The 21,654-nt window shown below is 43.3% G+C and overlaps 1 protein-coding gene and 1 long non-coding RNA gene across 3 annotated transcripts in view; one reads left to right on the top strand and one right to left on the bottom strand.

Moving 5' to 3' along the window:
* LOC103875914 overlaps positions 1-14,426 on the bottom strand; it is a 45,423-nt gene extending 30,997 nt beyond the window's left edge. The window contains exons 1-2 of the long non-coding RNA XR_001893712.3: positions 14,314-14,426; positions 13,643-13,801 (exon numbers count right to left, since the gene is read on the bottom strand). This is a non-coding gene — a long non-coding RNA (uncharacterized LOC103875914). The remainder of the gene's footprint in view (positions 1-13,642; positions 13,802-14,313) is intronic.
* A 199-nt stretch (positions 14,427-14,625) lies between these two features.
* The window catches only part of THEM4 (thioesterase superfamily member 4), a 50,280-nt gene continuing 43,251 nt past the window's right edge, over positions 14,626-21,654 (top strand). For both annotated transcript variants that reach the window (XM_017947118.3, XM_017947125.3), the window contains exon 1: positions 14,626-14,880. In XM_017947118.3, coding sequence (XP_017802607.1) covers positions 14,782-14,880 — 99 coding nt within the window. In that variant the 5' untranslated portion in view covers positions 14,626-14,781. The remainder of the gene's footprint in view (positions 14,881-21,654) is intronic.

Genomic DNA, 21,654 nt, shown 5'->3' with positions numbered 1-21,654 from the left:
GAGATCAAGATCAATTATACAAAGGCTTCTGAAGCCAGGAGTGTCACTCTTTATCCTAGGACTCACTATTTACCTTATAATTCACTGTTCACTTAAATGCTGTGCTAAAATTATAAATGAGAAAACTAATGCCTTTATCATGCAAGCTTTGAAACCCCAACCAGGCACTTGAGTATGTGCAAACAGCTGCAAAGCAGTTCCACTCCTCCTACCTTGGGGTCAATACCTACTCCCATTATGCCCCATGTTGGCAGGAAGTAGCTAGAGTGGTCATTAATTGCCCTTTCCCATCTTCATAGCCCACATCTTAAGAAGAAGGTGTTTTATAACCTTATTTACTCCTGAAATTTACTCCTGCCTTTAGAAACCCAAAGGGAGGGGCTGAAACTGCCTTTGCAAAAATTATAACTCAGAATATTATGACGGTGAAAGAGATCTGACCTAACCAACTCCATTTTGCCTCTACCCTCCAAGCTGTCCTTGTTCATTCCTGGGCACAGGCTGAACTAACTTTGGGAGGAACTCATTATAGTTTAACTTTGAAACAAAGATTATAACAGCCCTTTCCCCCCAAAAAAAAAAAAAAAATCCCCTTCCTGCCTGGGGACTAGATTGCCTTTGTAAGACTACCAAATCAGCCACATGAGTAGAAATTATGGTTTAGGAGTCATGCAGCTGGATGCTGCCAAGATTCCGAATATCCCCCAAACTGCTCCTCAGGATAACATCACTATTATAAAACATAAGACCAATACTTGATATATTTTGCAGACCCTGCACTCAGTGATCAGCTGGCACCACCCAGATCAATAAACTGCCTTATTTGGTCTTGTGGCCCCCACCCAGAAACTGACTCAGCACAAGAGGACAGCTTCAATTCCCTATTTCAACTCCAACCCAACCAATCAGCATTCTTGCTTCCCAACCCTCTACCCACCAAATTATCCCTAAAAACTGCAGTCCCCGAATTTTGGGGGAGACTGATTTGAGTAATAATAAAACTCCAGTCTACCATACAGAGGTTCTGCACAAATTAAACCCTTTCTCTATTGCAATTCCCATCTTGAGAAATTGTCTCTGTCTAGGCAGCAGGCAAGGAGAACCCATTGGGTGGTTACAGGAGCACTGAAGACTGAACTCTGACCACTCATTCTGTTACTGGATAGACCTGCACAGTTCCAGGCCCTTGGTGTCCTGAACAAAGAAGTGGAGGTGACACGCACAAATAGCAAAGCAGCAAAAGTTTGTCAAGCACAATAATACACACTCAGAGAGGGGAGAGCAGGCTGACTTCTGCAAAATGAGATCAGTTTGGTGTATTCTGGGTCCTTGTTTTTGAGACAGAATCTTGCTGTGTCGCCCGGGCTGGAGTGCAGTGGCACAATCTCAGCTCACTGCAACCTCTACCTCCCAGGTTCAAGAGATCCTCCTGCCTCAGCCTCCCGAGTAGCTGGGACTATAGGTGTGCGCCGCCATACCCAGCTAATGTTTTTTGTGTGTGTATTTTTCAGTAGAGACAGACTTTCACCACATTGGCCAGGCTGGTCTTCAACTCCTGACCTTAGGTGATCCACCCACCTTGGCCTCCCAAAGTCCTGGGATTACAGGTGTGAGCCACTGAGCCCAGCCTGTTTTTTTCTTCTCTTCCCCAAACTACCTAATCTCTAGCCAGCATGTGCTTTTTGATTGACAGGTGGGTTGCTCAGTTTCTTGGCCTCTGTGCATTTCCGTGTCACTTCCATTCCATAATTTTAAGTACATGCATGATATGCAGCCCATATGCGTGATCCTTAAGTAGCTAATCACCATGGCTAATTGTGGGGTCATTTTAAGGATACATTTTCTCTCTAGTGGGCATGCCCATCTCTTAGGAGCTGCCCCTTACTGGTTTGGTTCGGATCTAGCCAACCATGGGGTTCCTTACTCACTTCTTTATCTTACTTCTAGTTTTCTAGTTTTGCTCAACTTCTGCTTCTTATCTTGCTTCTGCTTTTGCTCACCTGCCTCTTTATCTTTCTTTGCTCCTACTCATTCCACCCTTTATCCAACCTCCAGTTCCCTCTGCTATGTTCCTGCCTCAATTCTTTGTTCTAAATTTCTTCTTGAGGAACCTGGAGGGAGTCACAACCACAAAGCAAACCTAACATTTCCTGTTGACCCCAAATTTTAAACAAAGCTTATCTTCCTTAACCAATTGCAAATCAGAAAATCTTTGGGTCTACCTATGACCCTGTAAGCCATCCCCTTCAAGTTATCCTGCCACTTTAGGCCAAAACCAATGTGTAACCTTCATGTATTGATTTATGATCTTGCCTGTGGGAGGCCGAGGCTGGCGGATCACGAGGTCAGGAGATCGAGATTATCCTGGCTAACACGCTGAAACCCCATCTCTACTAAAAATACAAAAAATTAGCCAGGCGTAATGCAGGCGCCTGTAGTCCCAGCTACTCGGGAGGCTGAGGCAGGAGAATGGCATGAACTCGGGAGGTGGAGCTTGCAGTGAGTGGAGATGGTGCCACTGCACTACAGCCTGGGGGACAGGGCAAGACTCCGTCTCAAAAAAAAAAAGAATAAATAAAAATAAAAACCATTACCTGCAAGCCATCAGGGGGTCAGGATTTTAAGCACCAGCTGTCTGGCGCCCTGCAAACAAATGCCTTCCTTTCCATAGCTGCAAAACCTTGGTGTGGATATCTGCTGTTACTGAACGGGGCTAGTGGACCCCAGCTCGGTTCTATAACATGGGGAGCTTCTAAGTTGGTGAACTTGATGTGCTGGAAGGATCGCATGCGCAGAGAGGGCATGGAAGTTATGTCACCCTCCCCGTACCCCACACCCCTATCCCTGCCATATCTCTCCCCATACATCTCTTTTTCCATTTGGCTGTCCTGCAGTTGTATCCTTTATAATAAAACTGTTAACATAAGTATAGTGTTTCCTGAGCTCTGTGAATCATTTTAGGTGTCATCCAAAAGACCATCAGAATGGCTAAATAGTAGAAAGGAGAATTTTATTGGTGGTATTAGTTTGCAAGCCAGGAGAGAGGCTCTAGTGTGGACCAAAGGTGCTCTCTCTTCCAAGAGGTATTAAAATAAAAACCTTAGACAAATTGAATTTATCAGAGTTTAATGGAGCAAAGAACTTTTCATCAATCAGGCAGCCCCCGAGCTGGAATAGACTCAGAGAGACTCCAGTGCAGCCAAGTGGTGGAAGATTTATGAACAGAAAAAGGAAAATGACGTACAGAAAACGGAAGTGAGGTACAGAAGCAGGTGGGTTGGTTACAACTTGGCAATTGCCTTATTTGAACACAGTTTGAACAGTGGTTCCATTTGATTGACCAAAACTCAGTGGCTGGCACAAGAGTAGATTGCAGTCTGTTTACACTTCTATTTAGCTTACTGTTCACTATGTACAGAGAAACCTTTAGGCAGAACTTAAAATATGTAGCTTTAGGCTAAACTTGATTTAACAAAGGCAAAGAATATGTTGGATTTTATGCCTCACTGGACCAGTATAATAGATAGATATTCAGCAAGTTTGAGAGAAAGGCTATACATATATATGAGGGGAACCCCATATATGTTTAATGGGTAAACATAGTTACATAAATCCTATGTTCACTTTGGGGCAGAATTTTAGAATGAAAATGAAGTAGAAGTTGGCCTTTATGTCAAAAGGTGAGCTGTAGGACACAAAGATGGTTTGCGTGCAGCATCCATAAGCTGGCTAAAACTGGCTTGAGGTCTGTAGTTGCTTATTAGGAAAGAATGTTTGTAAGACTGGTCCTGTGTCCAATCAGAGTTGCAGTGGTCTTGGTTGTAAATCAAGGTGATAGCTCTTCTTTTTTTTTTTTTTTTTTTTTTTTGAGACAAAGTTTTGCTCTTGTAGCCCAGGCTGGAGTAAAATGGCACAATCTCGGCTCACTGCAACCTCCGCCTCCCGGGTTCAAGAGATTCTCCTGCCTCAGCCTCCCAAGTAGCTGGAATTACAGGCAACCACCACCACGTCTGGCTAATTTTTTGTATTTTTAGTAGAGATAGGGTTTCACCATATTGGCCAGGCTGGTCTTGAACTCCTGACCTCAGGTGATCCACCCATCTCAGCCTCCCGGAGTGCTGGGATTACAGGCATGAGCCACCGCGCCTGGCCTGATTGCTTTTTTTTTTTTTTTTTGAGACGGAGTCTTGCTCTGCCGCCCAGGCTGGAGTGCAGTGGCCGGATCTCAGCTCACTGCAAGCTCCGCCTCCCGGGTTCACGCCATTCTCCTGCCTCAGCCTCCCGAGCAGCTGGGACTACAGGCGCCGCCACCTCGCCCGGCTAGTTTTTTGTATTTTTAAAGTAGAGACGGGGTTTCACCGTGTCAGCCAGGATGGTCTCGATCTCCTGACCTCGTGATCCGCCCGTCTCGGCCTCCCAAAGTGCTGGGATTACAGGCTTGAGCCACCGCGCCTGGCCTGATTGCTCTTATTGTTAGGGAGTTTAGTCATAGGAATTTTGAAATGTGCCATGCCAGCCAGGCCCTGAACTCTTAAAAGGCTAAACTTGACCTTAAAAGGTCAAGACCCATAGCTAATTTTGTTTCCTTAACTTTGGTCCATATTAGTTGATAAAGGGGCATCTATTTTGTTCTTTCTGGTCACATAGGGAATTACTAAAGAGGGAAGAGGTCATGGGAACCCCAGAATTAACAGTCAGGTAAAAGTGTAGGTAGTCTGGGAATCCCATTTGTGGTGTCTGAAGTGAGGGCAGTCTTGTGCGATTAAGCACAAGGTTAACATGGGGTCTGCGCTAACATGGTGTAGTTAGTGTTGGATTTTAATTCAAATGCAGAACACCCCGTTGGTCTCAGAAAACTGAAGAATTGGTTGTTATTTGGAAAAACCAGTCCCTCAGCCAGGAAGGGTCAGAGTTCAATTAAAACCCAAGCTTTCTATCAGAATCTAGGCAAAGAATAGCTAATGTTGCCAGAAGACCACACAATGTGAGAAGAGAGTCCAAAGAGCAAATGTTCCCACATTTAATAAGAAAGTAGGTGATTCCACGAAGAAACAAATTTCCAGAGATACAGGAATTAAACTTAGATGAGTTAGTATGGAAACCAAAAGAAAAGGAAGTTTAAAGAAAGGTGATTTATACTCTTAACTGCTGTGAAGACATTAAGTAAGACAAGGCTTGACAAATATTCCCTGAACTTGGCAGTTGTGAATGACGATTCAGTAGTACCTGGGGCCAGAACAAAAAGACTTTTTTAAATGTAGGTTGGTTTGGGTTTGTTTTTTTTTTTTTAACTTTGTCTTTGGTGGAAAGAGAAGGTAGCAATGGATGAGGGATATAGGTGTGAGGGTTTCTGCTGTCATGATTGTTGTTTTATGTGAAGAGGTTTGAGTATGGTGAAACAGACAGAGGCTAGATATAGAAAGTGCTCAATGGGGGTGTCAAAGGATACAATTACAAAATATTTAGTTTGAAGATCTCAATTGGCTTTATTTGCAATTCTCGAATAAGACAAATCCTCATTCTATAAAACAGAATGAGTGTTCCGATGAGCTGAGCAGAGGAGATTGGTTTTACAGAGAAGGGCTGAAGAAAGCAGAAACAAAGAACAACAAGCAGATAACTCATTTCACAGTTACTTTCCTTGTACAGTGAGAACAGGAAACAGAAAAATAGAGAAATAACTAATTGGTTAACGTTGGGTTACATTTTTTGGTAATGATGAGGGCAGACAAAACTTTATTATCATGCCCATTTGGGAAATTAGGCTGTTCTCTCCTGATTTTTAGGAAGGTCAGGTAACAACTTAGTTTTGGTTTGGTTACATTAAACTTTAGTGTGACTGACTCCATTTTTATTTTTATTCTGATCTGCTGGGGCCTAGTGCAGGAGCTTAGTCCAAAACAATGGCCTCCTATAATTTTTATTTAATAATTTTCCCCTTTTGGTCAAGGCTCAAGTGAGAACCTGACCAAAACTAAGGGCATTGGCACTAGTCTCAGTTACCATCATTTTAGGTTTCCAGTCTCAACACATCATTCACAGGTTACAGTGTCCTCATCATCATGCATTTCTTTGAGTTTTTTGTTATTCCAGCCAAAGACAGACTATTTGACATTCAACAGATGGCTGTATGCAAACATTTAAAACTTTTTTTTTTGAGACAGAGTCTCACTCTGTCACCCTGGTGGAGTGCAGTGGCGTGACCTCAGCTCACTGCAACCTCCGCCTCCCAGGTTCAAGCAATTCTCCTGCCTCAGCCTCACGAGTAGCTGAGGCTACAGACATGCACCACCATGTCCAGCTAATTTTTGTATTTTTAGTAGAGACAGGGTTTCACCATGTTGGCCAGCCTGGTCTCGAAATCCTGACCTCAGGTGGTCCGCCCACCTCAGCCTCCCAAAGTGCTGGGATTAGAGGTGTGAGCTACCACACTCAGCCACGAACATTTAAAACTTTTTGAGAGCATACAGTGCAACAGAGAGACTACTATTATTACTCTCAGGAGGATAATACCAAAAGTCTGGAGTATGCTCCTTAGCTAGGGTCCTCACGAAACAAACCAACTAAAATAGAATAGATTGGAGAATGAATCAGATGAGGAGTGTATCCATCTTAACCAAGTAGCCAGTCTATTTTTCTACCCAGTCTCTATGATACCTGATGTATTTATCCCTGTGCAACAAGAAGTGTTAGCAACTGCAACGATTCCTTCTTGTTCAGCTAATAGAAAATCTCATGACTGAGTTAAAGTATGGAATGACAATTTGCAAGTCACCCACAGAAGCCACTGATTGTGAAATTCTAACTATGGCATTATTCTGCCAGACAAAAAAGATAGGCATAAACAAGGAAAAATTAAGGGAAATAATAGTCTCATTATGGCAGGGTCTTGTTCTGACAGTTTTGTCTGTTTGTTTGCTTATTTGTTTGTTTTTGGAGACAGGGTCTGGCTCTGTCACCCAGGCTGGAGTGCAGTGGCAGTGGCATTGGCATGATCTCAGCTCATTGCAGCCTCCACTTCTTGGGCTCAGGTCATCCTCCCACATCAGCCTTTTGAGTAGCCAGGATTGCAGGCATGCACCACTGTGCCTGGCTAATTTTTGTATTTTTTGTAGAGTCAAGGTTTTGCCATGTTCCCCAGGCTGGCCTCGAACTCCTGGGCTCAGCAATTCACCTGCCTCAGCCTCCCAAAGTGCTAGGATTACAGGCATGAGCCATCGCACTCAGCTATTCTGACAGTCTTGAGAAAAACTCCCCACGATAAGGTTAACAACTCATGTGGGTTTGCAGTTTGAATGTCTCTGGTTATAGCATCAGGCAGTTTGGTGAACTTGATGTGGTCCACAAATCAGGCATGAGGCTTGTCCCTTAAAATTTACATTGAGTTGTCCAGCTTCAGCTTTGGGGCTTTAGGAACAGAGCAATTCTTGTTCTTAGCTGGAAAATTATAGCCAGATACTGAAGGAAACTAGAATACGGGATCCAGCCCAGTACACAGGTAGATAAAAATTTGAAAACAGTGAATAGGAGTACAACCTAATAACAGGTGTACTATAGTTTTTCTTCAGAAACATAATTATTTTCTTTATAGTCATCCCCATTTCTATCGAAGATAAACAGTATAAGACTAATATCTTTGCAACATAAATTTAGTCTCATCAAACTTGATCTGTAGACTTTCTTCTCAGTATTTAAAAAAAAGAAAGAACCATGTTTCTTTAAAAACAATCCTTTCTTCACCTCTGGCTGCTGTCCTCTCTTCTCACTATAAGAGGTCTAAAGAGTAGTCAATCTACTCCTGTTTGTATGTTTACCTCCCACTCATTCCTCCAGCCTCGCCTCCCCACCTCAGCTGCTCTTACTGATGTCTCTAATATGTTCTGTGTTCTAAACAAAGGACATTTTCAGGTCTTCATCTTAAGTTCCAAACTATTCTATTATCTCTGTGGTAGATACTTCAACACAACATATCCAGAAAAGAACTCAGTTTTCTTCCCTCTGCCCCCAAACATACTCCTCCTTTTACCTTTCTAAAGAGTACCTCCACTATTTGTAGTCCAAGAAACCTGGATGACATCTTAGTCCTCCTTCTTTCCCTTGCCCTTGGCCTCATCCATTACCAAATTCCCTCACTCTACCAACCCCCACAAAGCACTCAAATGTTTTCTTGATTCCAATGCAATTTCCTTATAGCCTCTATCATGATTCTTCAAATCAGATAATGCCAGTCCTCTACTAACAGTCTTCCTGTAGCTCTCCATTGCCTCCAGAGTGATCTCTAAGCACACATAGGAGAATAGAGTCCTTTGGGATCTTGAAGTCCCAGCCTGCTTCTCCAGCCTTTTCAGCCTCATCTTTCACCACATCCCCCTCTTACTGGATGCCCAAACTCCACAGAAACTCTCAGTAATGTCCTGATCTTGCCAGGTGACTTCAGGCTGTCCTTTGACATAGAACCTGCAATGTCCTCTCTTGTCTCATTTGCTGGGCCAACTCCAACTTGTCCCTCAAGATTTAGCTAGTACTTTACCTGCTCAGGGACTTAGTAACTTGTACAAGGACAGTTTCATTATTCATCTATTGTAGGTTTTCTTTTTGAGACTCTTAAGATATTTGAATTAGTGTCAACCCTAAATGGTTTCATACAATACTAAAGGAAGTCTGGCCTGAAGTGATCCCACAACTACAGAAGTGGATTTGTTCCTTTAGTCACATGTTGGTGACTCAAATCTACATTAAGCATTTGTAAGTATTTACAAATGATACTTTTTTATTATTCACAGTATACCAAGGCGAAAATAAGCTTTCTTAAGTTAGAATTCTGTAAAGATTGCTGCTTATCCAGTTCATCCCACCTCACTCATGACCAGAATCTTTATGTAACAGCTTGGTTGGTCTGTCAATCCAGGTGTCTTTACATAACAAATCCTACAGATGCCCTTAACTCTGAATTCGACAAAGCAATGTTGAAAAAGACCAACCCAGCACTCTGTGTTTTTCATTTTTTTTTAAATGTTCACCCTGTCTTATGGTGCTGCAGCACTCTGTAATGACAATGATATAGCAGAACTTTCTTAGGAATATATCATAACATCCATGAAACCCTACATTTGAAGATGGCATGGGAATATATAATTTTCTCCAGATGTTTCAGCTGTAAAATAGGGATAATAATGGTACTCTCACATGATTATCCTGATGACTAAATGAAGAGAACTTTGAACTAGAGATACAAAGTTAAGATTCATCAGCAAATAAAAGGTATTTAAACCATGGGAATTGATGAGATAATTAAAGAGAAAAAGTTGAGAGAGAAAAGAAGATCTCAGCCCTCCTTCCAAATGTTTCCCACTCATTAGTTCATTCAACAATTATTTTTGAGTGTCTAAGATCTGCATGTCACTGAGGATGCATGGGTACACCAAAGAGACAGGAAAAAAGCCTATAGTCTCCTCAGAGAGACAGGCAGCACACAAATATATATTTAACTACAAACTGTAATAATTGTTTTAAAGGAAAAGTTTCAGCACTCTGAGAGAATTTAATGAGGACCTAATTCAGATTAAATAAAATCATGTATATAAAGCACTTAGCATACTGTTTGAAACCTAGTAAGCACTTTGTTCAGGGAAGGCCTCCCTAAGAAAGTGGCAATTATGCTGACGCCAAAAATTTAGTAGAAGTTAGCTAGGAAAGAGTAGGGGGAAAGAGCATTACAAGCAGGGCATCAACACACAAGAAGGCCCTTGGGCAGGAAAGAGCCTGGGGCACTCCAAGAGCGGAAAGGAGACCTGTGCAGCTAGAGCATATGACAGGTAGTAAATGACAATACCATCTACCTGACACCCCCTCAAGTAGAAATCTCCTTCTCCCCCATGTGATTAAAATGACTTCAAGAACCACACAATATTACATGGACATATTGTATGATGGTTAAAAAAAAAAAAAGAACCACACAGTAACTCTGTGCATAATATTAAAATACTAATGATGCAGATAAATTGTATCTACCTAAAAATGAGCCTGCAATTCCTGTTTTCAACCTCTTTCACAGTCACCCTTTTTCCACTATTGAAAGGGAAGAGGGACCCTTCACCCATCCGGAGACTCATTTTGGTGCCTTGCCCCATGGATAACAATTCAAGAATAAATCCTTTCCAAGAGTGAGACTGATGACAACAAATCCAAGAAAAATGCAGCAAGAAATATTAAAGCGGCCAGCATCACATTGTCATTCAGTTTTCTTATAAATGCAAGGTTTGAAATTTAATTTAAAATTTAGATGTGAAATGGTTATCAGAGGGAAACACAAAAAGTGCAATAAGAATACAAATACCTCAGGCCGGGCGCGGTGGCTCAAGCCTGTAATCCCAGCACTTTGGGAGGCCGAGATGGGCGGATCACGAGGTCAGGAGATCGAGACCATCCAGGCTAACACGGTGAAACCCCGTCTCTACTAAGAAATACAAAAAATAGCCGGGCGAGGTGGCGGGCGCCTGTAGTCCCAGCTACTCGGGAGGCTGAGGCCGGAGAATGGCGTGAACCTGGGAGGCGGAGCTTGCAGTGAGCTGAGATCCGGCCACTGCACTCCAGCCTGGGCTACAGAGCGAGACTCCGTCTCAAAAAAAAAAAAAAAAAAAAAAAAAAAGAATACAAATACCTCATTATTTTAAATGGGCAAAACATTTGAATATACATTTCAATGAAGAAGATACACAGATGAAAAATAAGCCCACAGATGTCCAACATTATTCATCATTAGGAAAATGCCAATTAAAACCACAATAAAATACTTACACACATCTAGTTACAATAGCTAAAATATAGAAGACTGAACACACCAAAGGTTGGCAAGGATGTGGAGGAACTGAAATCCTTATACACTGCTGGTAAAATGATACAACTAGTTTGGAAAAGTTTGGCAGTTTCTTAAAAAGTTAAACATACATCTACCACACGATCCAACCATTCCACTCTTAGATATTTACCCAAAAGACAAGAAGGCATATATCCATACAAAGACTTGTACTCACAGCAGCTATATTTGTAATTCACAAAAACTGGAAATAAACCAAATGCTCATCCATGGGTGAGCAGAAAAACTGTGGTACATCCATACCATGGAATACTACTCAGCAATTTTAAAAAATAAATTCTTGACATAAGCAAAACACGGATGAATCTCAAAATAGTTATAGTGAATTTAAAAAATCCAGACCACAAAAAGTACATACTATATAATTCCATTTATACAAAACTCTAGAAAATGCAAATTAATCTACGGTGACAGAAAGTACTATAGGATAGAAGGGAGGGTTTACAAAAAGGCATGAGCAAATTTGTGGATAATAGATATGCTCATTATCTTAATTATGGTGATGTTTGCATGAGTGTAAACTTGTATCAAAACATCCAATTGTATTCTTTAAATATGTTCAGTTTATGTCAACTATCTCTTTTTTATGTTTTTTGTTTTTTTTGAGACGGAGTCTCATTCTGTCACCCAGGCTGGAGCGCAGTGGTGCAATCCTGGCTCACTGCAACCTCTGCCTCCCGGGTTCAAGCAATTCTCCTGCCTCAGCCTCCTGAGTAGCTGGGATTATAGGTTCATGCCACCATGCCCAGTTAATTTTTGTATTTTTAGTAAAGATGGGGTTTCACTATGTTTGTCAGGCTGGTCTCAAACTCCTGACCTTGTGATCCACCTGCCTCAGCCTCCTAAAGTGTTGGGATTACAGGCATGAGCCACTGCCCCTGGACTTTTTTTTTTTTTGAGACGTAGTTTCGCTCTTGTTGCCCAGGCTGGAGTACAACAGTGCAGTCTCGGCTCGCTGCAACCTTCACCTGACAGATTCAAGCGATTCTCCTGCCTCAGCCTCCCAAGTAGCTGGGATTACAGGCATGTGCCACCAAGCCTAATTTTTTTTTTTTTTTTTAGACAGTCTCGATCTGTCACCCAGACTGGAGTGCAGTGGCGCGATCTCGGCTCACTGCAAGCTCCACCTCCCAGGTTCACGCCATTCTCCTGCCTCAGCCTCCCGAGTAGCTGGGATTACAGGTACCCACCACCACGCCTGGCTAATTTTTTGTATTTTTAGTAGAGACAGGGTTTCACCATGTTAGCCAGGATGGTCTCGATCTTCTGGCCTCGTGATCTGCCCGCCTCGGCCTCGCAAAGTGCTGGGATTACAGGAGTGAGCCACTGCACCCGGCCTTAATTTTTGTATTTTTAGTAGAGATGGGGTTTCACCATGTTGGCCCGGCTAGTCTCAAACTCCTGACTTCAGGTGATCCACCTACCTCAGCCTCCCAAAGTGCTGGGATTATAGGTATGAGTCACTGTGCCCATCCCATGTTAACTATACCTCAATAAAGCTGTCTACAAAATTAAAGAATGGTGAGAAGACTATTAAGTTTCGTATCATTGGCTTATTCAAAGCATAGTTCTATCAAGATTGAACATTTGTTCGTCTAAACCATACAAGCTTCAAACTCCTCCACTTCCATAGCTTATCAATCCTATTTCTAGACTGTAACCTGCCCTTCCTCTTCCAAATCTGACCAGACATTTTATATGTGCTGTCAACATGAATATCCCAGAGTAAGCCTTGCAAGAGTGTGGATGACTTAGCTAAATGCACTGCCTCTACTTGAAAAATTTAGAGTTAAAATTTAACGAAGTTTAAACTCAGTGTAACTGACCTATAATTGCCCTAAGTCTAAGGTCTTTTAAGAAACTGATGGGTGCCAAGTGCAGTGGCTCATGTTGGTAACCCCAGTACTTTGGGAGGTGGGTGGATTACTTGAGGTCAGGAGTTCGAGACCAGCCTGGCCAACATGGTGAGAACCCATCTCTACCACAAATATAAAAATTAGCCAGATGTGGTGGCACGCACCTGTAATCCCACCTACTCAGGAGGTTGAGGCAGGGAAAATCGCTTGAACCCTGGAGGCAGAGGTTGCAGTGAGCCAAGATCGTGCCTCTGCACTTCCAGCCTGGGCAACAGAGCGAGACTCTGTCTCAAAGAAAACAAAAGGAAGCTGTTAGGTGAGCTATTGGTACATTAATCATATAGACAATCTTAGTAGGGTTGAAGTCTATAGGTTTTGATTGACTTGACTACACTGTAAGTTGTAAATAGATGCAATTTTAAGTTACTTGAATAAACTTTTCTATTAATTAACAGTAGTCATCTCAATTTTAGAAGTTTATGATATACTCGTGCCTCCATCTGCATGCACAGCATGGGAAGACAACAGACACCAAAGATACTTTGGATTCTTGCTGCTAAATAAGTATTCAAGCACTATGTGCGCATTGTTACAATTAATAAGGCAATCTGATCCCATCCCTGCCACCAGGAAACTGCAATACTATTAATATATTCAAAAGGAAGACAACTGAGATAAAGGGATAAAGGGAATGTGATGGGGGGGGTTTAGGAGATATCAGAATACAACCTCTTAGAAATACAGAATCTCAACATCCATCATTTATGTCTGGTCTTCGGTTCAGTAGCTCTGGGATTCCAAGGGCCCCTCCTAACTGCATTGCCTTCTCTCTCCAATTCCCTTTGTCTCAGAATGTTACACCTTCCCCCAGTTAATAGTATAGGCTTAAAATATATCTAGGTGTTCTTACCTACTGACAAACTGCTGGAATTGTTCATGGGAAAGGAATCAACGCAAAATATCTAATGCATTCAGGTCGTTGGAGTTTTCTTTTGAATTTATTGCTTTTTTGAGATGGGGCATCCGTATGTTGCCCAGGCTGAAGGGCAATAGCGATATCTCTGCGAGACTGTCTCAAAAAAAAAAAAAAAAAACAAAAAACAAAACCATTAGAGTCTTCACCTTAGGATGGGCTATGGCATACTGGTAAGCACTTAAGGGGTAGGATGGCCCGGATTTGCAGTATCTGAGTAATGGGAATACTCCAACCCAGTCCGATTTCAAGGTCCCAGTGAGGTAACTGAATACGAAGTTCCGAAGGTATGCGCCTAGTATTCCCACCATACGAATACAAGAGAGGTAAATAACCTCAAAAGCATTGATAACAGTAAAATAGTTACAATACCTATTACCTTTTTAGTATCCATTACCTTCGTTTGTAATATAATTTAACTGTCAGTTTACATAACAAGAGTCTTCTAAGGCGCAAGCTCCTGGGGAGGGTATGGGGCTATTGGCAGGGAAAGCAGCTTTTCAATCGTATAAATGCTCTTTGTGCCCAGACTGCCTTCTATAAACCAGCACTATCCACCCTGTCCCAGAGACTTGTCCACGACCTTCAATAAAACACTTCATTCATACCACTTCTAGCGTGCGCTCCCACTCGCCCCAGGGAATTCAGTCCCGCGGGAGGGATAACTACTTGGGGACACGGAGCACTGCGTTCGCCCTGGGTCACGCGGGAAGGATGACTGCAAAGCCTCCAGTTGGCGCGCGGGTTCCGGGGCTGAGGGGCCCAAGGCGGTAATCGGGATCCGCTCCGGCCGCGCTTCCCTTGCCTTTAACAAGCCCCAGAAGTGGTTCGGCGCTTGGCCGCAGCGGGAAGTCTTCGGAAAGAAAAGACCGGAACTAAAAGATAGACACAGCGATGCCCTCCCCGGACTCCACCAGCCTCACACCCCTGCCAGCCCGCCGCCTGTAGTGCGCACCGCCTCCTCGCCAAGCTCCGCCCTGCGTCCACCCCAGGGGTTAACTCGGACGAGCGGTCGTGTGGCAGAGCTGGTGTGCGCCGTCCGGGGTAGAGCAAGCGCGCCCGCGCGGCCGGGAGCCATGCTGAGGAGCTGCGCCGCGCGCCTCCGCACGCTCGGGGCCCTGCGCGGGCCGCCGGGAGGCCGGCGCCTGCCGGGTAGGGAGCCGCGACCCGCGCTGGTGAGTCTGGGCACCCTCGGGCATGGAGCGGGAGCAGGACTCACAGTCAGAAACACGCCTGCGGCAACAGAGCCTTTGATTGTTTCTCCGTACCCCAACCAGCCAATCTCAGAATAAAAGCTCACTTGAGCACCACACGGCAGCGTAAGCAACAGGGGCCTAGGAATACTTAGTCCTGAGATTCAAACCGTTAGAAAACGGATGGAAAGATGACCCCCCTTTTTTTTTTTTTTTTAAGAGACAGGGTTGGCAGGGCGCGGTGACTCACGCCTGTAATCCCAACACTTTGGGAGGCCGAGGCGGGCGGATCACTTGAGGTCGGAAGTTCGAGAGCAGCTTGACCAACATGGCGAAATCCCCTCTCTACTAAAATTACAGAATTAGCTGGGCGTGGTGGCGCATACCTGTAATCCCAGCTACTTGGGAGGCTGAGGCAGGAGAATCCCTTGAACCCGGGAGGCGGAGGTTGTGGCGAGCCGAGATCGCGCCATTAGTGAGACTCCGTCTCAATAAAAAAGAGGGTCTATCTAGCTCTGTCGCCCAGGCTAGAGTGCAGTGGCGATTACTGTAACCTTGAACTCCTGGGCTCAAGCGGTCCTCCCACCTGAACCCCACAAAGCACTGGGATTACAGGCGAGTCACTGCTCTCTGTCCGGTTTTTTTTTTCCCCCTAATTTGTCTTTAATTGACAGATAAAATTGTATGTTCAACATGAACAATATGATGTTTTGAACTCTATATACTCGACTCAGTTTTGAAGCAGAGTGCAGTATGCTGGGATCTGTTCAATTCAGCAGGGAAAGGACCACTACTGCTACGACTGATATTAATAAAGGTTCAGCAGGGGCACACACAAAATACGCGACAGAGCTGGCCTCTGAACCTAGGCAGTCTGGCTTATAACCATTACAGACCTCAGAAGAAGAGCACCATCTCTTCCAATGGTTTAATCCTGATTGTCTCTGACTTGTCTTATTTCTGAGAAGCAAAGCAGCCAACACTGGAGTGAGTAGGAGGCTTCTGGATGTCAGATAATCATTAATACCCTCTCCTAAGCCAGTTTCCTCACCTTTAAAGGTTGTTATAAGATTAAATGACATAATGCAAGGAAACTTTAACGCAGTGCCTAAAATAGTATTAAATGTTACTTGTTTATATATCCCTATTTTGTGCTTTATTGATATATTCAATTAATACTGATTAAGCCCCAACACTGTGCCAGGCATTATTGGCCACTGATGATGTACCGGTAAGAAACAATCCTTTCTCTTAAGAAGCTCACAATCTAGTGTAGGAGAATAGGGTGTCAAAAGACAAAATTATAACACATTTACTTTGAAGATCTTAATTGGCTTTTATTTGCAATTGTAGAATCAAGCAACTCCTCATTTTATAAAATAGAATGTTCGGATAAGCGGAGCAGAGGAGATTGGCTTTATAGACAGAAGGGGAGATTCCATCTCTACAAAAAATTAGCTGGACATGGTGGCACATGTCTGTGGTCCCAGCTACTTAGGAGGCTAAGGTAGGAGGATCTCTTGAGCCTAGGAGGTTGAGGCTGCAGTGAGCTGTGATCACACCACTGCACTCCAGCCTGGGCAACAGAGTTGAGACTTTATCTCAAAAAAAAAGGGGAATGCCACAGGATTGGGTCATGTAATGCTTTCACATGTTCCCTCCTTGCACAGAAGTTTTCTTGAAGCTGACCCATTTCCATGACCAGATTATCCTAACCCAAGAGTCTGTTTTTTGGTGGCAAGCATTCTGATGCTCTCAAGTGTCTGACTCATGCCCACCAATCACATTCTGGCTTTGGCATTGAGATCCCCTTAACCAAGTCAGCCAATGATTTTTCCCTACCTAAGCACACAAGAAAAATAAATTAAGATAATAGAACATAAAATCCCTGTGAATTTCTGAAAGCCAGAGTTCACACCCCCTGCAGTAATTGCCATTTATTGCCCATTTCTGTCTGACCCAGTCAGACACCTGAGACCTCCCTACGGGATCAAGTTATGTTTCTGTCATGACTTCCACTCTTGCCACTGACTTTGTCAAGCCACTGCAAACCCCAAAAGGTCATATGCTGTCACACAGCACAAACTAACCCTTGGTACCCACCCCAAGTTCATGTGTCCTCTCATAGCACAAACTAATCCTGGAATTGGAAACCAAAATGATTAAGGGGATCTATGCAAAAAGAGCAAAGTCTAGGCCAGGCACAGTGGCTCACACCTGTATTCCCAGCACTTTGGGAGCCCGAGGCAGGCAGATCATGAGCTCAGGAGTTCAAGACCAGCCTGGCCAACATGGTGAAACCCTGTTTCTACTGAAGATACAAAAAATTAGCCGGCATGGTGGTGTGCGCCTGTAATCCCAACTACTCAGGAGGCTGAGGCAGGAGAATCTCTTGAACCCGGGAGGTTGAGGTTGCAGTGAGCCAATATTGCACCATTGCACTCCAACCTGGGCGACAGAGTGAGACTCCATCTCAAAAAAAAAAAAAAGCAAAGTCTGACCTTGGATGTACAAGCCTCAGACTCTGAAGAAGACAGGGGAGCCTCAAAAGACATGGGCATTGCCTCTGTTGCACGCCTCAAGGGATTTTAAGAGTTGTCAGCAAAATTCCTCTAGTCCCTTTGTCCATGTTGGCCAGAACTGTCAAAAAATAAGATGACAAATTTAGTTTAAAGATCTTACATGGCTTTTATTTGCAACTCTAGAATCAAACAACACTTCCTCCTATAAAATAGAATGACCGTTCTGATGCGCTGAGCAGAGGAGGTTGGCTTTAGAGACACAAAGGGGCTAAAGAAAGCAGAAACAAAAAAGCAGATTGGTGGTTTCAAAGTTAATTTCCTTGTAAAGGTTAAAGCAGAGGAGACACCCTTATCATGCTAGCTAAAACTGGCTTGTTTGGGTATTTGGCTATTGTCTCTCTCATTCTCCTTCTTAAAAGATCAGATAAGCAACTTAATTTCCACTTAAAGGTGTGGAACTTCAGCATGAGTAACTCCATTTGGTTTGGTCTGTTGGGCCTGCTGTAGAAGCTCAGACAAAACCAATGGCCTCCTATAAATTTTATTTAGCAGGAATGAAATTGCAAAATTAAAATAAGTATGTACTATGTGCTATAATGAAGTACTAAGGGAACAAAGAGGAGGGAACAGCTCTGTATTGATAAGAACTGAAAGACCAAATAGTAATTTAGATGAGTATAGTGTTTCTATTAAGCTACTGTAGCTTTCTTTTAAAGAATAATGAATACAGATTAGTCACTAATCCTGTGCCATCTTGCACATTGGGGAAAAAATGTGCTAATCTTACAAAGATGAATTCATTTATTTAATTATATGTTGGTACCTTGTAATCTGTGCTGAGAATAAGCATTAGTATTTACAGGCTTTATAAATCATGCTTCTTTCGGTTCAGTAACTTACTCTCAAAAAAGAAGACACATTTAAAGAGTCATAACTTTTTTTTTTTTTTTTTTTTGAGACGGAGTCTCGCTCTGTCGCCCAGGTTGGAGTGCAGTGGCGCGATCTCGGCTCACTGCAAGCTCCACCTCCCGGGTTCACGCCATTCTCCCGCCTCAGCCTCCAAGTAGCTGGGACTACAGGCGCCCGCCACCACGCCCGGCTAGTTTTTTGTATTTTTAGTAGAGACGGGGTTTCACCATGTTAGCCAGGATGGTCTCGATCTCCTGACCTCGTGATCCACCCGCCTCGGCCTCCCAAAGTGCTGGGATTACAGGCTTGAGCCACCGCGCCCGGCCAAGAGTCATAACTTTTAACAAGCCCTACTATTGTAGGACTTTCTTCTCAGTTCAACTAAAAACCGAGTTCTTGTCACATGACTAGGAAAGATTAGGCTCATGGACACATAGAAAGGTGAGAAAACTGGAATTTACTGGGTGAAAAAGGAAAAGGAGAAAAACTTTCAGCAGAGTGAGAGGGAAGCCTGTTACCTGGCTCCTGCCCCACCACCGGAACTCACGAGGTGAAGTGCCTTCCTTCTGCAAACAGCACGAACTTCCATGGCTCCGCCCTGTTCTCCTGGTGTGCAGGCCGGTTAGAGATTCTCCGGGGACACCTTTATACTTGGTTGTCTCATTCCCCCTCTAAAGAAATACATTTAACTGCCATTAGGATAAGGATAAGGATGAGGACTTATCTTAACTGCTTCCTGCTGACAGGGGGTGCTGTTTTGGAGAAAAGGCAGTCAGAGCTCCCTCAGAGGCCTATCTGAGAGTCCTTTGCAAAGGGGTCCCTTGTCCAAGGCTCTGGTTGCATGACTGTTTGGAGTTTGATGGCCTGAAGGCAAGAAGAGACAAACTGGGTTATTAGAAGACGTGTATCAAAACAAAACAGGGCCGAGGTAAGGACAGCTCAGAAATCCCAAGGCCTTTTACCAGTTTGTACAGGGAGAGGGAGGCCAAAAGCCCCACTAGTACAAAAAAAAACAAAAAAAAAGCCCTTTTGCCAGCATGTCAGGTTTCTGGGTTCCCTTTCCCTGAGCCAAATCCTACGCCAACCAGTTTAAGGTTTGGGAAATTAACTCTTCCCAGTTTGGAGGATGCATCTGAGGGGAGTGTCCTGTAGTAAGTACAGAGATACAATTACGTATCAGTGAAGAGAGGACAGAGGAGGAGAAAGGAAAAAGAGGTTCTCTTTTTTCAAAGGAATCCCAGGGGTTCAGGATGCATTCGAAAGGGGTACAAACTGAAGATGGATGGCTACTCATCTAGAAAGAGGGGAGAAAGTGTCTCTTCCTAGCAAATACCTGGGGTATGTGAGGGAGGGAAAGTGAGGTGTTCCTCTTTCTTTCCTCCGTCCTTGTATCCCCAAGTCCAGGCAACCATGACAGGGTGACACCCATGGGTGCCAAAGCAGCTTGTACCCATGAAGCAGGGAGGTGCTGGAGAATAGGAATTATCTGCTCTCATCTCTGCCTCTATCCCCGCTACTGTCAGTAACCTGGGAGTTCTCTAAACCTCATTTATGCCATGGATATTAGCACAACCTTTATCCATAAAACGGGAGGCTTGGCTTAATCAGCAGGAATTAGCCATGCTCACCTGCACTGTGCAATTTAACTTCTGTTATCGTCTGCCTCTGGATCCCTTAGATCCAGTTTTCTTTCCTAGGGCTTTGACCTGAAGCTTGGAATTGAGTTTAGGACAGTGGCTTATGCCTATAATCCCAGCACTTTGGGAGGCTGAGGCAGGTGAATCACCTGAGGTCAGGAGTTTAAGACTAGCCTGGTCAACATGATAAAACCCCATCTTTACTAAAATTCAAAAACTAGCCAGACGTGATGGCGCATGCCTGTAGTCCCAACTACTCAGGAGGCTGAGGCACAAAAAATCTCTTGAACCCAGGAGGCGGAGGTTGCAGTGAGCCAAGATTGCACCACTGCACTCCAGCCTGGGTGACAGAGTGAGACTCCATCTCAGAAAAAAAGAGTACCTTGTTGTGCTTTTATTTCAATGCTCAATTTACAGAAAAACCATATAATACCTTTTTGAATTTAGTCAGTATTTTCATACCGAATATAAGATTAATTTTGCAAGATTCTTACAATCTTTTTACCACTTGTTTGAACTTTTAGCCTTATCTGCAGTAGTGCAATCTTGGCTCACTGCAGCCTCCACCTCCTCTGTTCAAGTGATTCTCCTGCCTCAGCCTCCAAGTAGCTGGGATTACAGGTGCATGCCACCACGCCTGGCTAATTTTTGTATTTTTAGTAGAGACAGGTTTTCACCATGTTATCCAGGCTGATCTTGAACTCCTGACCTAAGTGCTAGGATTACAGGCGTGAGTCACTGCTCCTGGCCAGCTTTATCTTACCTAAAACAATTCAAGTAGTCTGAATTATATGTCATGCAGGTAACTCCTAGCAATTTTTAACTTTAATGTAAAACCTGGTAAGTTGTTTTAATTATGTGCTAGGTGCAGCTAAGGTTTGACTCCTTCCAGTATAATTAAGGGCGTGGTTAGTTTTATATGTCCCCAGGCCTTTCAAAGTTGTACAGTTCTTAAAAACCAAAAAGCAGTTTGTAACTGCTTTTTTAAGCAAACTTAGTAACTGAACTGCATAATTTAGTCCATCTATTTATATTTTGACAACATCTACATTTTAGCAATAATGTGTGAGGCTGTTTTTATTTTTCAAAGATTAAAGTCACATAAACTAAAAGGTACCGCAGCTTTTATCTTCCCTTTAAAAAAAATAGTCTATCCAAGCACTTATCTTCCTTTAGGTCAATTAATTAGAGCACTTTTTGTAGACATCACACACAACACATATGTAACTACACAGACAGGCAGAAGAAAATCCAGTTGCCATAAGATACTTCATCATAGGGAGAGGGATCTATCTGCTTTTAATTCCTGGGGTTCCATGAGGAAAACAGAGGTCCACCCTCTCGTGCGGGCATTAAAAGTGGCAAGGCAAAATGGAGAAAAATAACTCAGTCGACTGAAAAGAAACACTTTTTCCAGCAAAACAAGGTCCAAGAAAAGGAAAACATAAAGGCCTTATAAAGATAATTACAACTTAGATATCCACTTTTAATTAAGCTGAGCACTCCTTAAGAAAATTATTTTAACTCCCTTATTATCTAACTTTAGCTCCACCAAGCAGCCAATATTTCTGGCTTTCAAACTTTACTTAAAGGCTCAAGAAAGGAAAATCCAAGGTGGTTGGTAGAGGGCAGGGGAACTGACAGATAGCAAAAGGGCATACAGATACCAAACCAGAAAGAACTCATTT

This window comes from Papio anubis, chromosome 1, assembly GCF_008728515.1.
Source record: "Papio anubis isolate 15944 chromosome 1, Panubis1.0, whole genome shotgun sequence".
Classification (NCBI taxonomy): domain Eukaryota; kingdom Metazoa; phylum Chordata; class Mammalia; order Primates; family Cercopithecidae; genus Papio; species Papio anubis.
The sequence above is the reverse complement of the archived record's forward strand: the minus strand, read 5'-3'. Positions and strand labels throughout refer to the sequence as shown.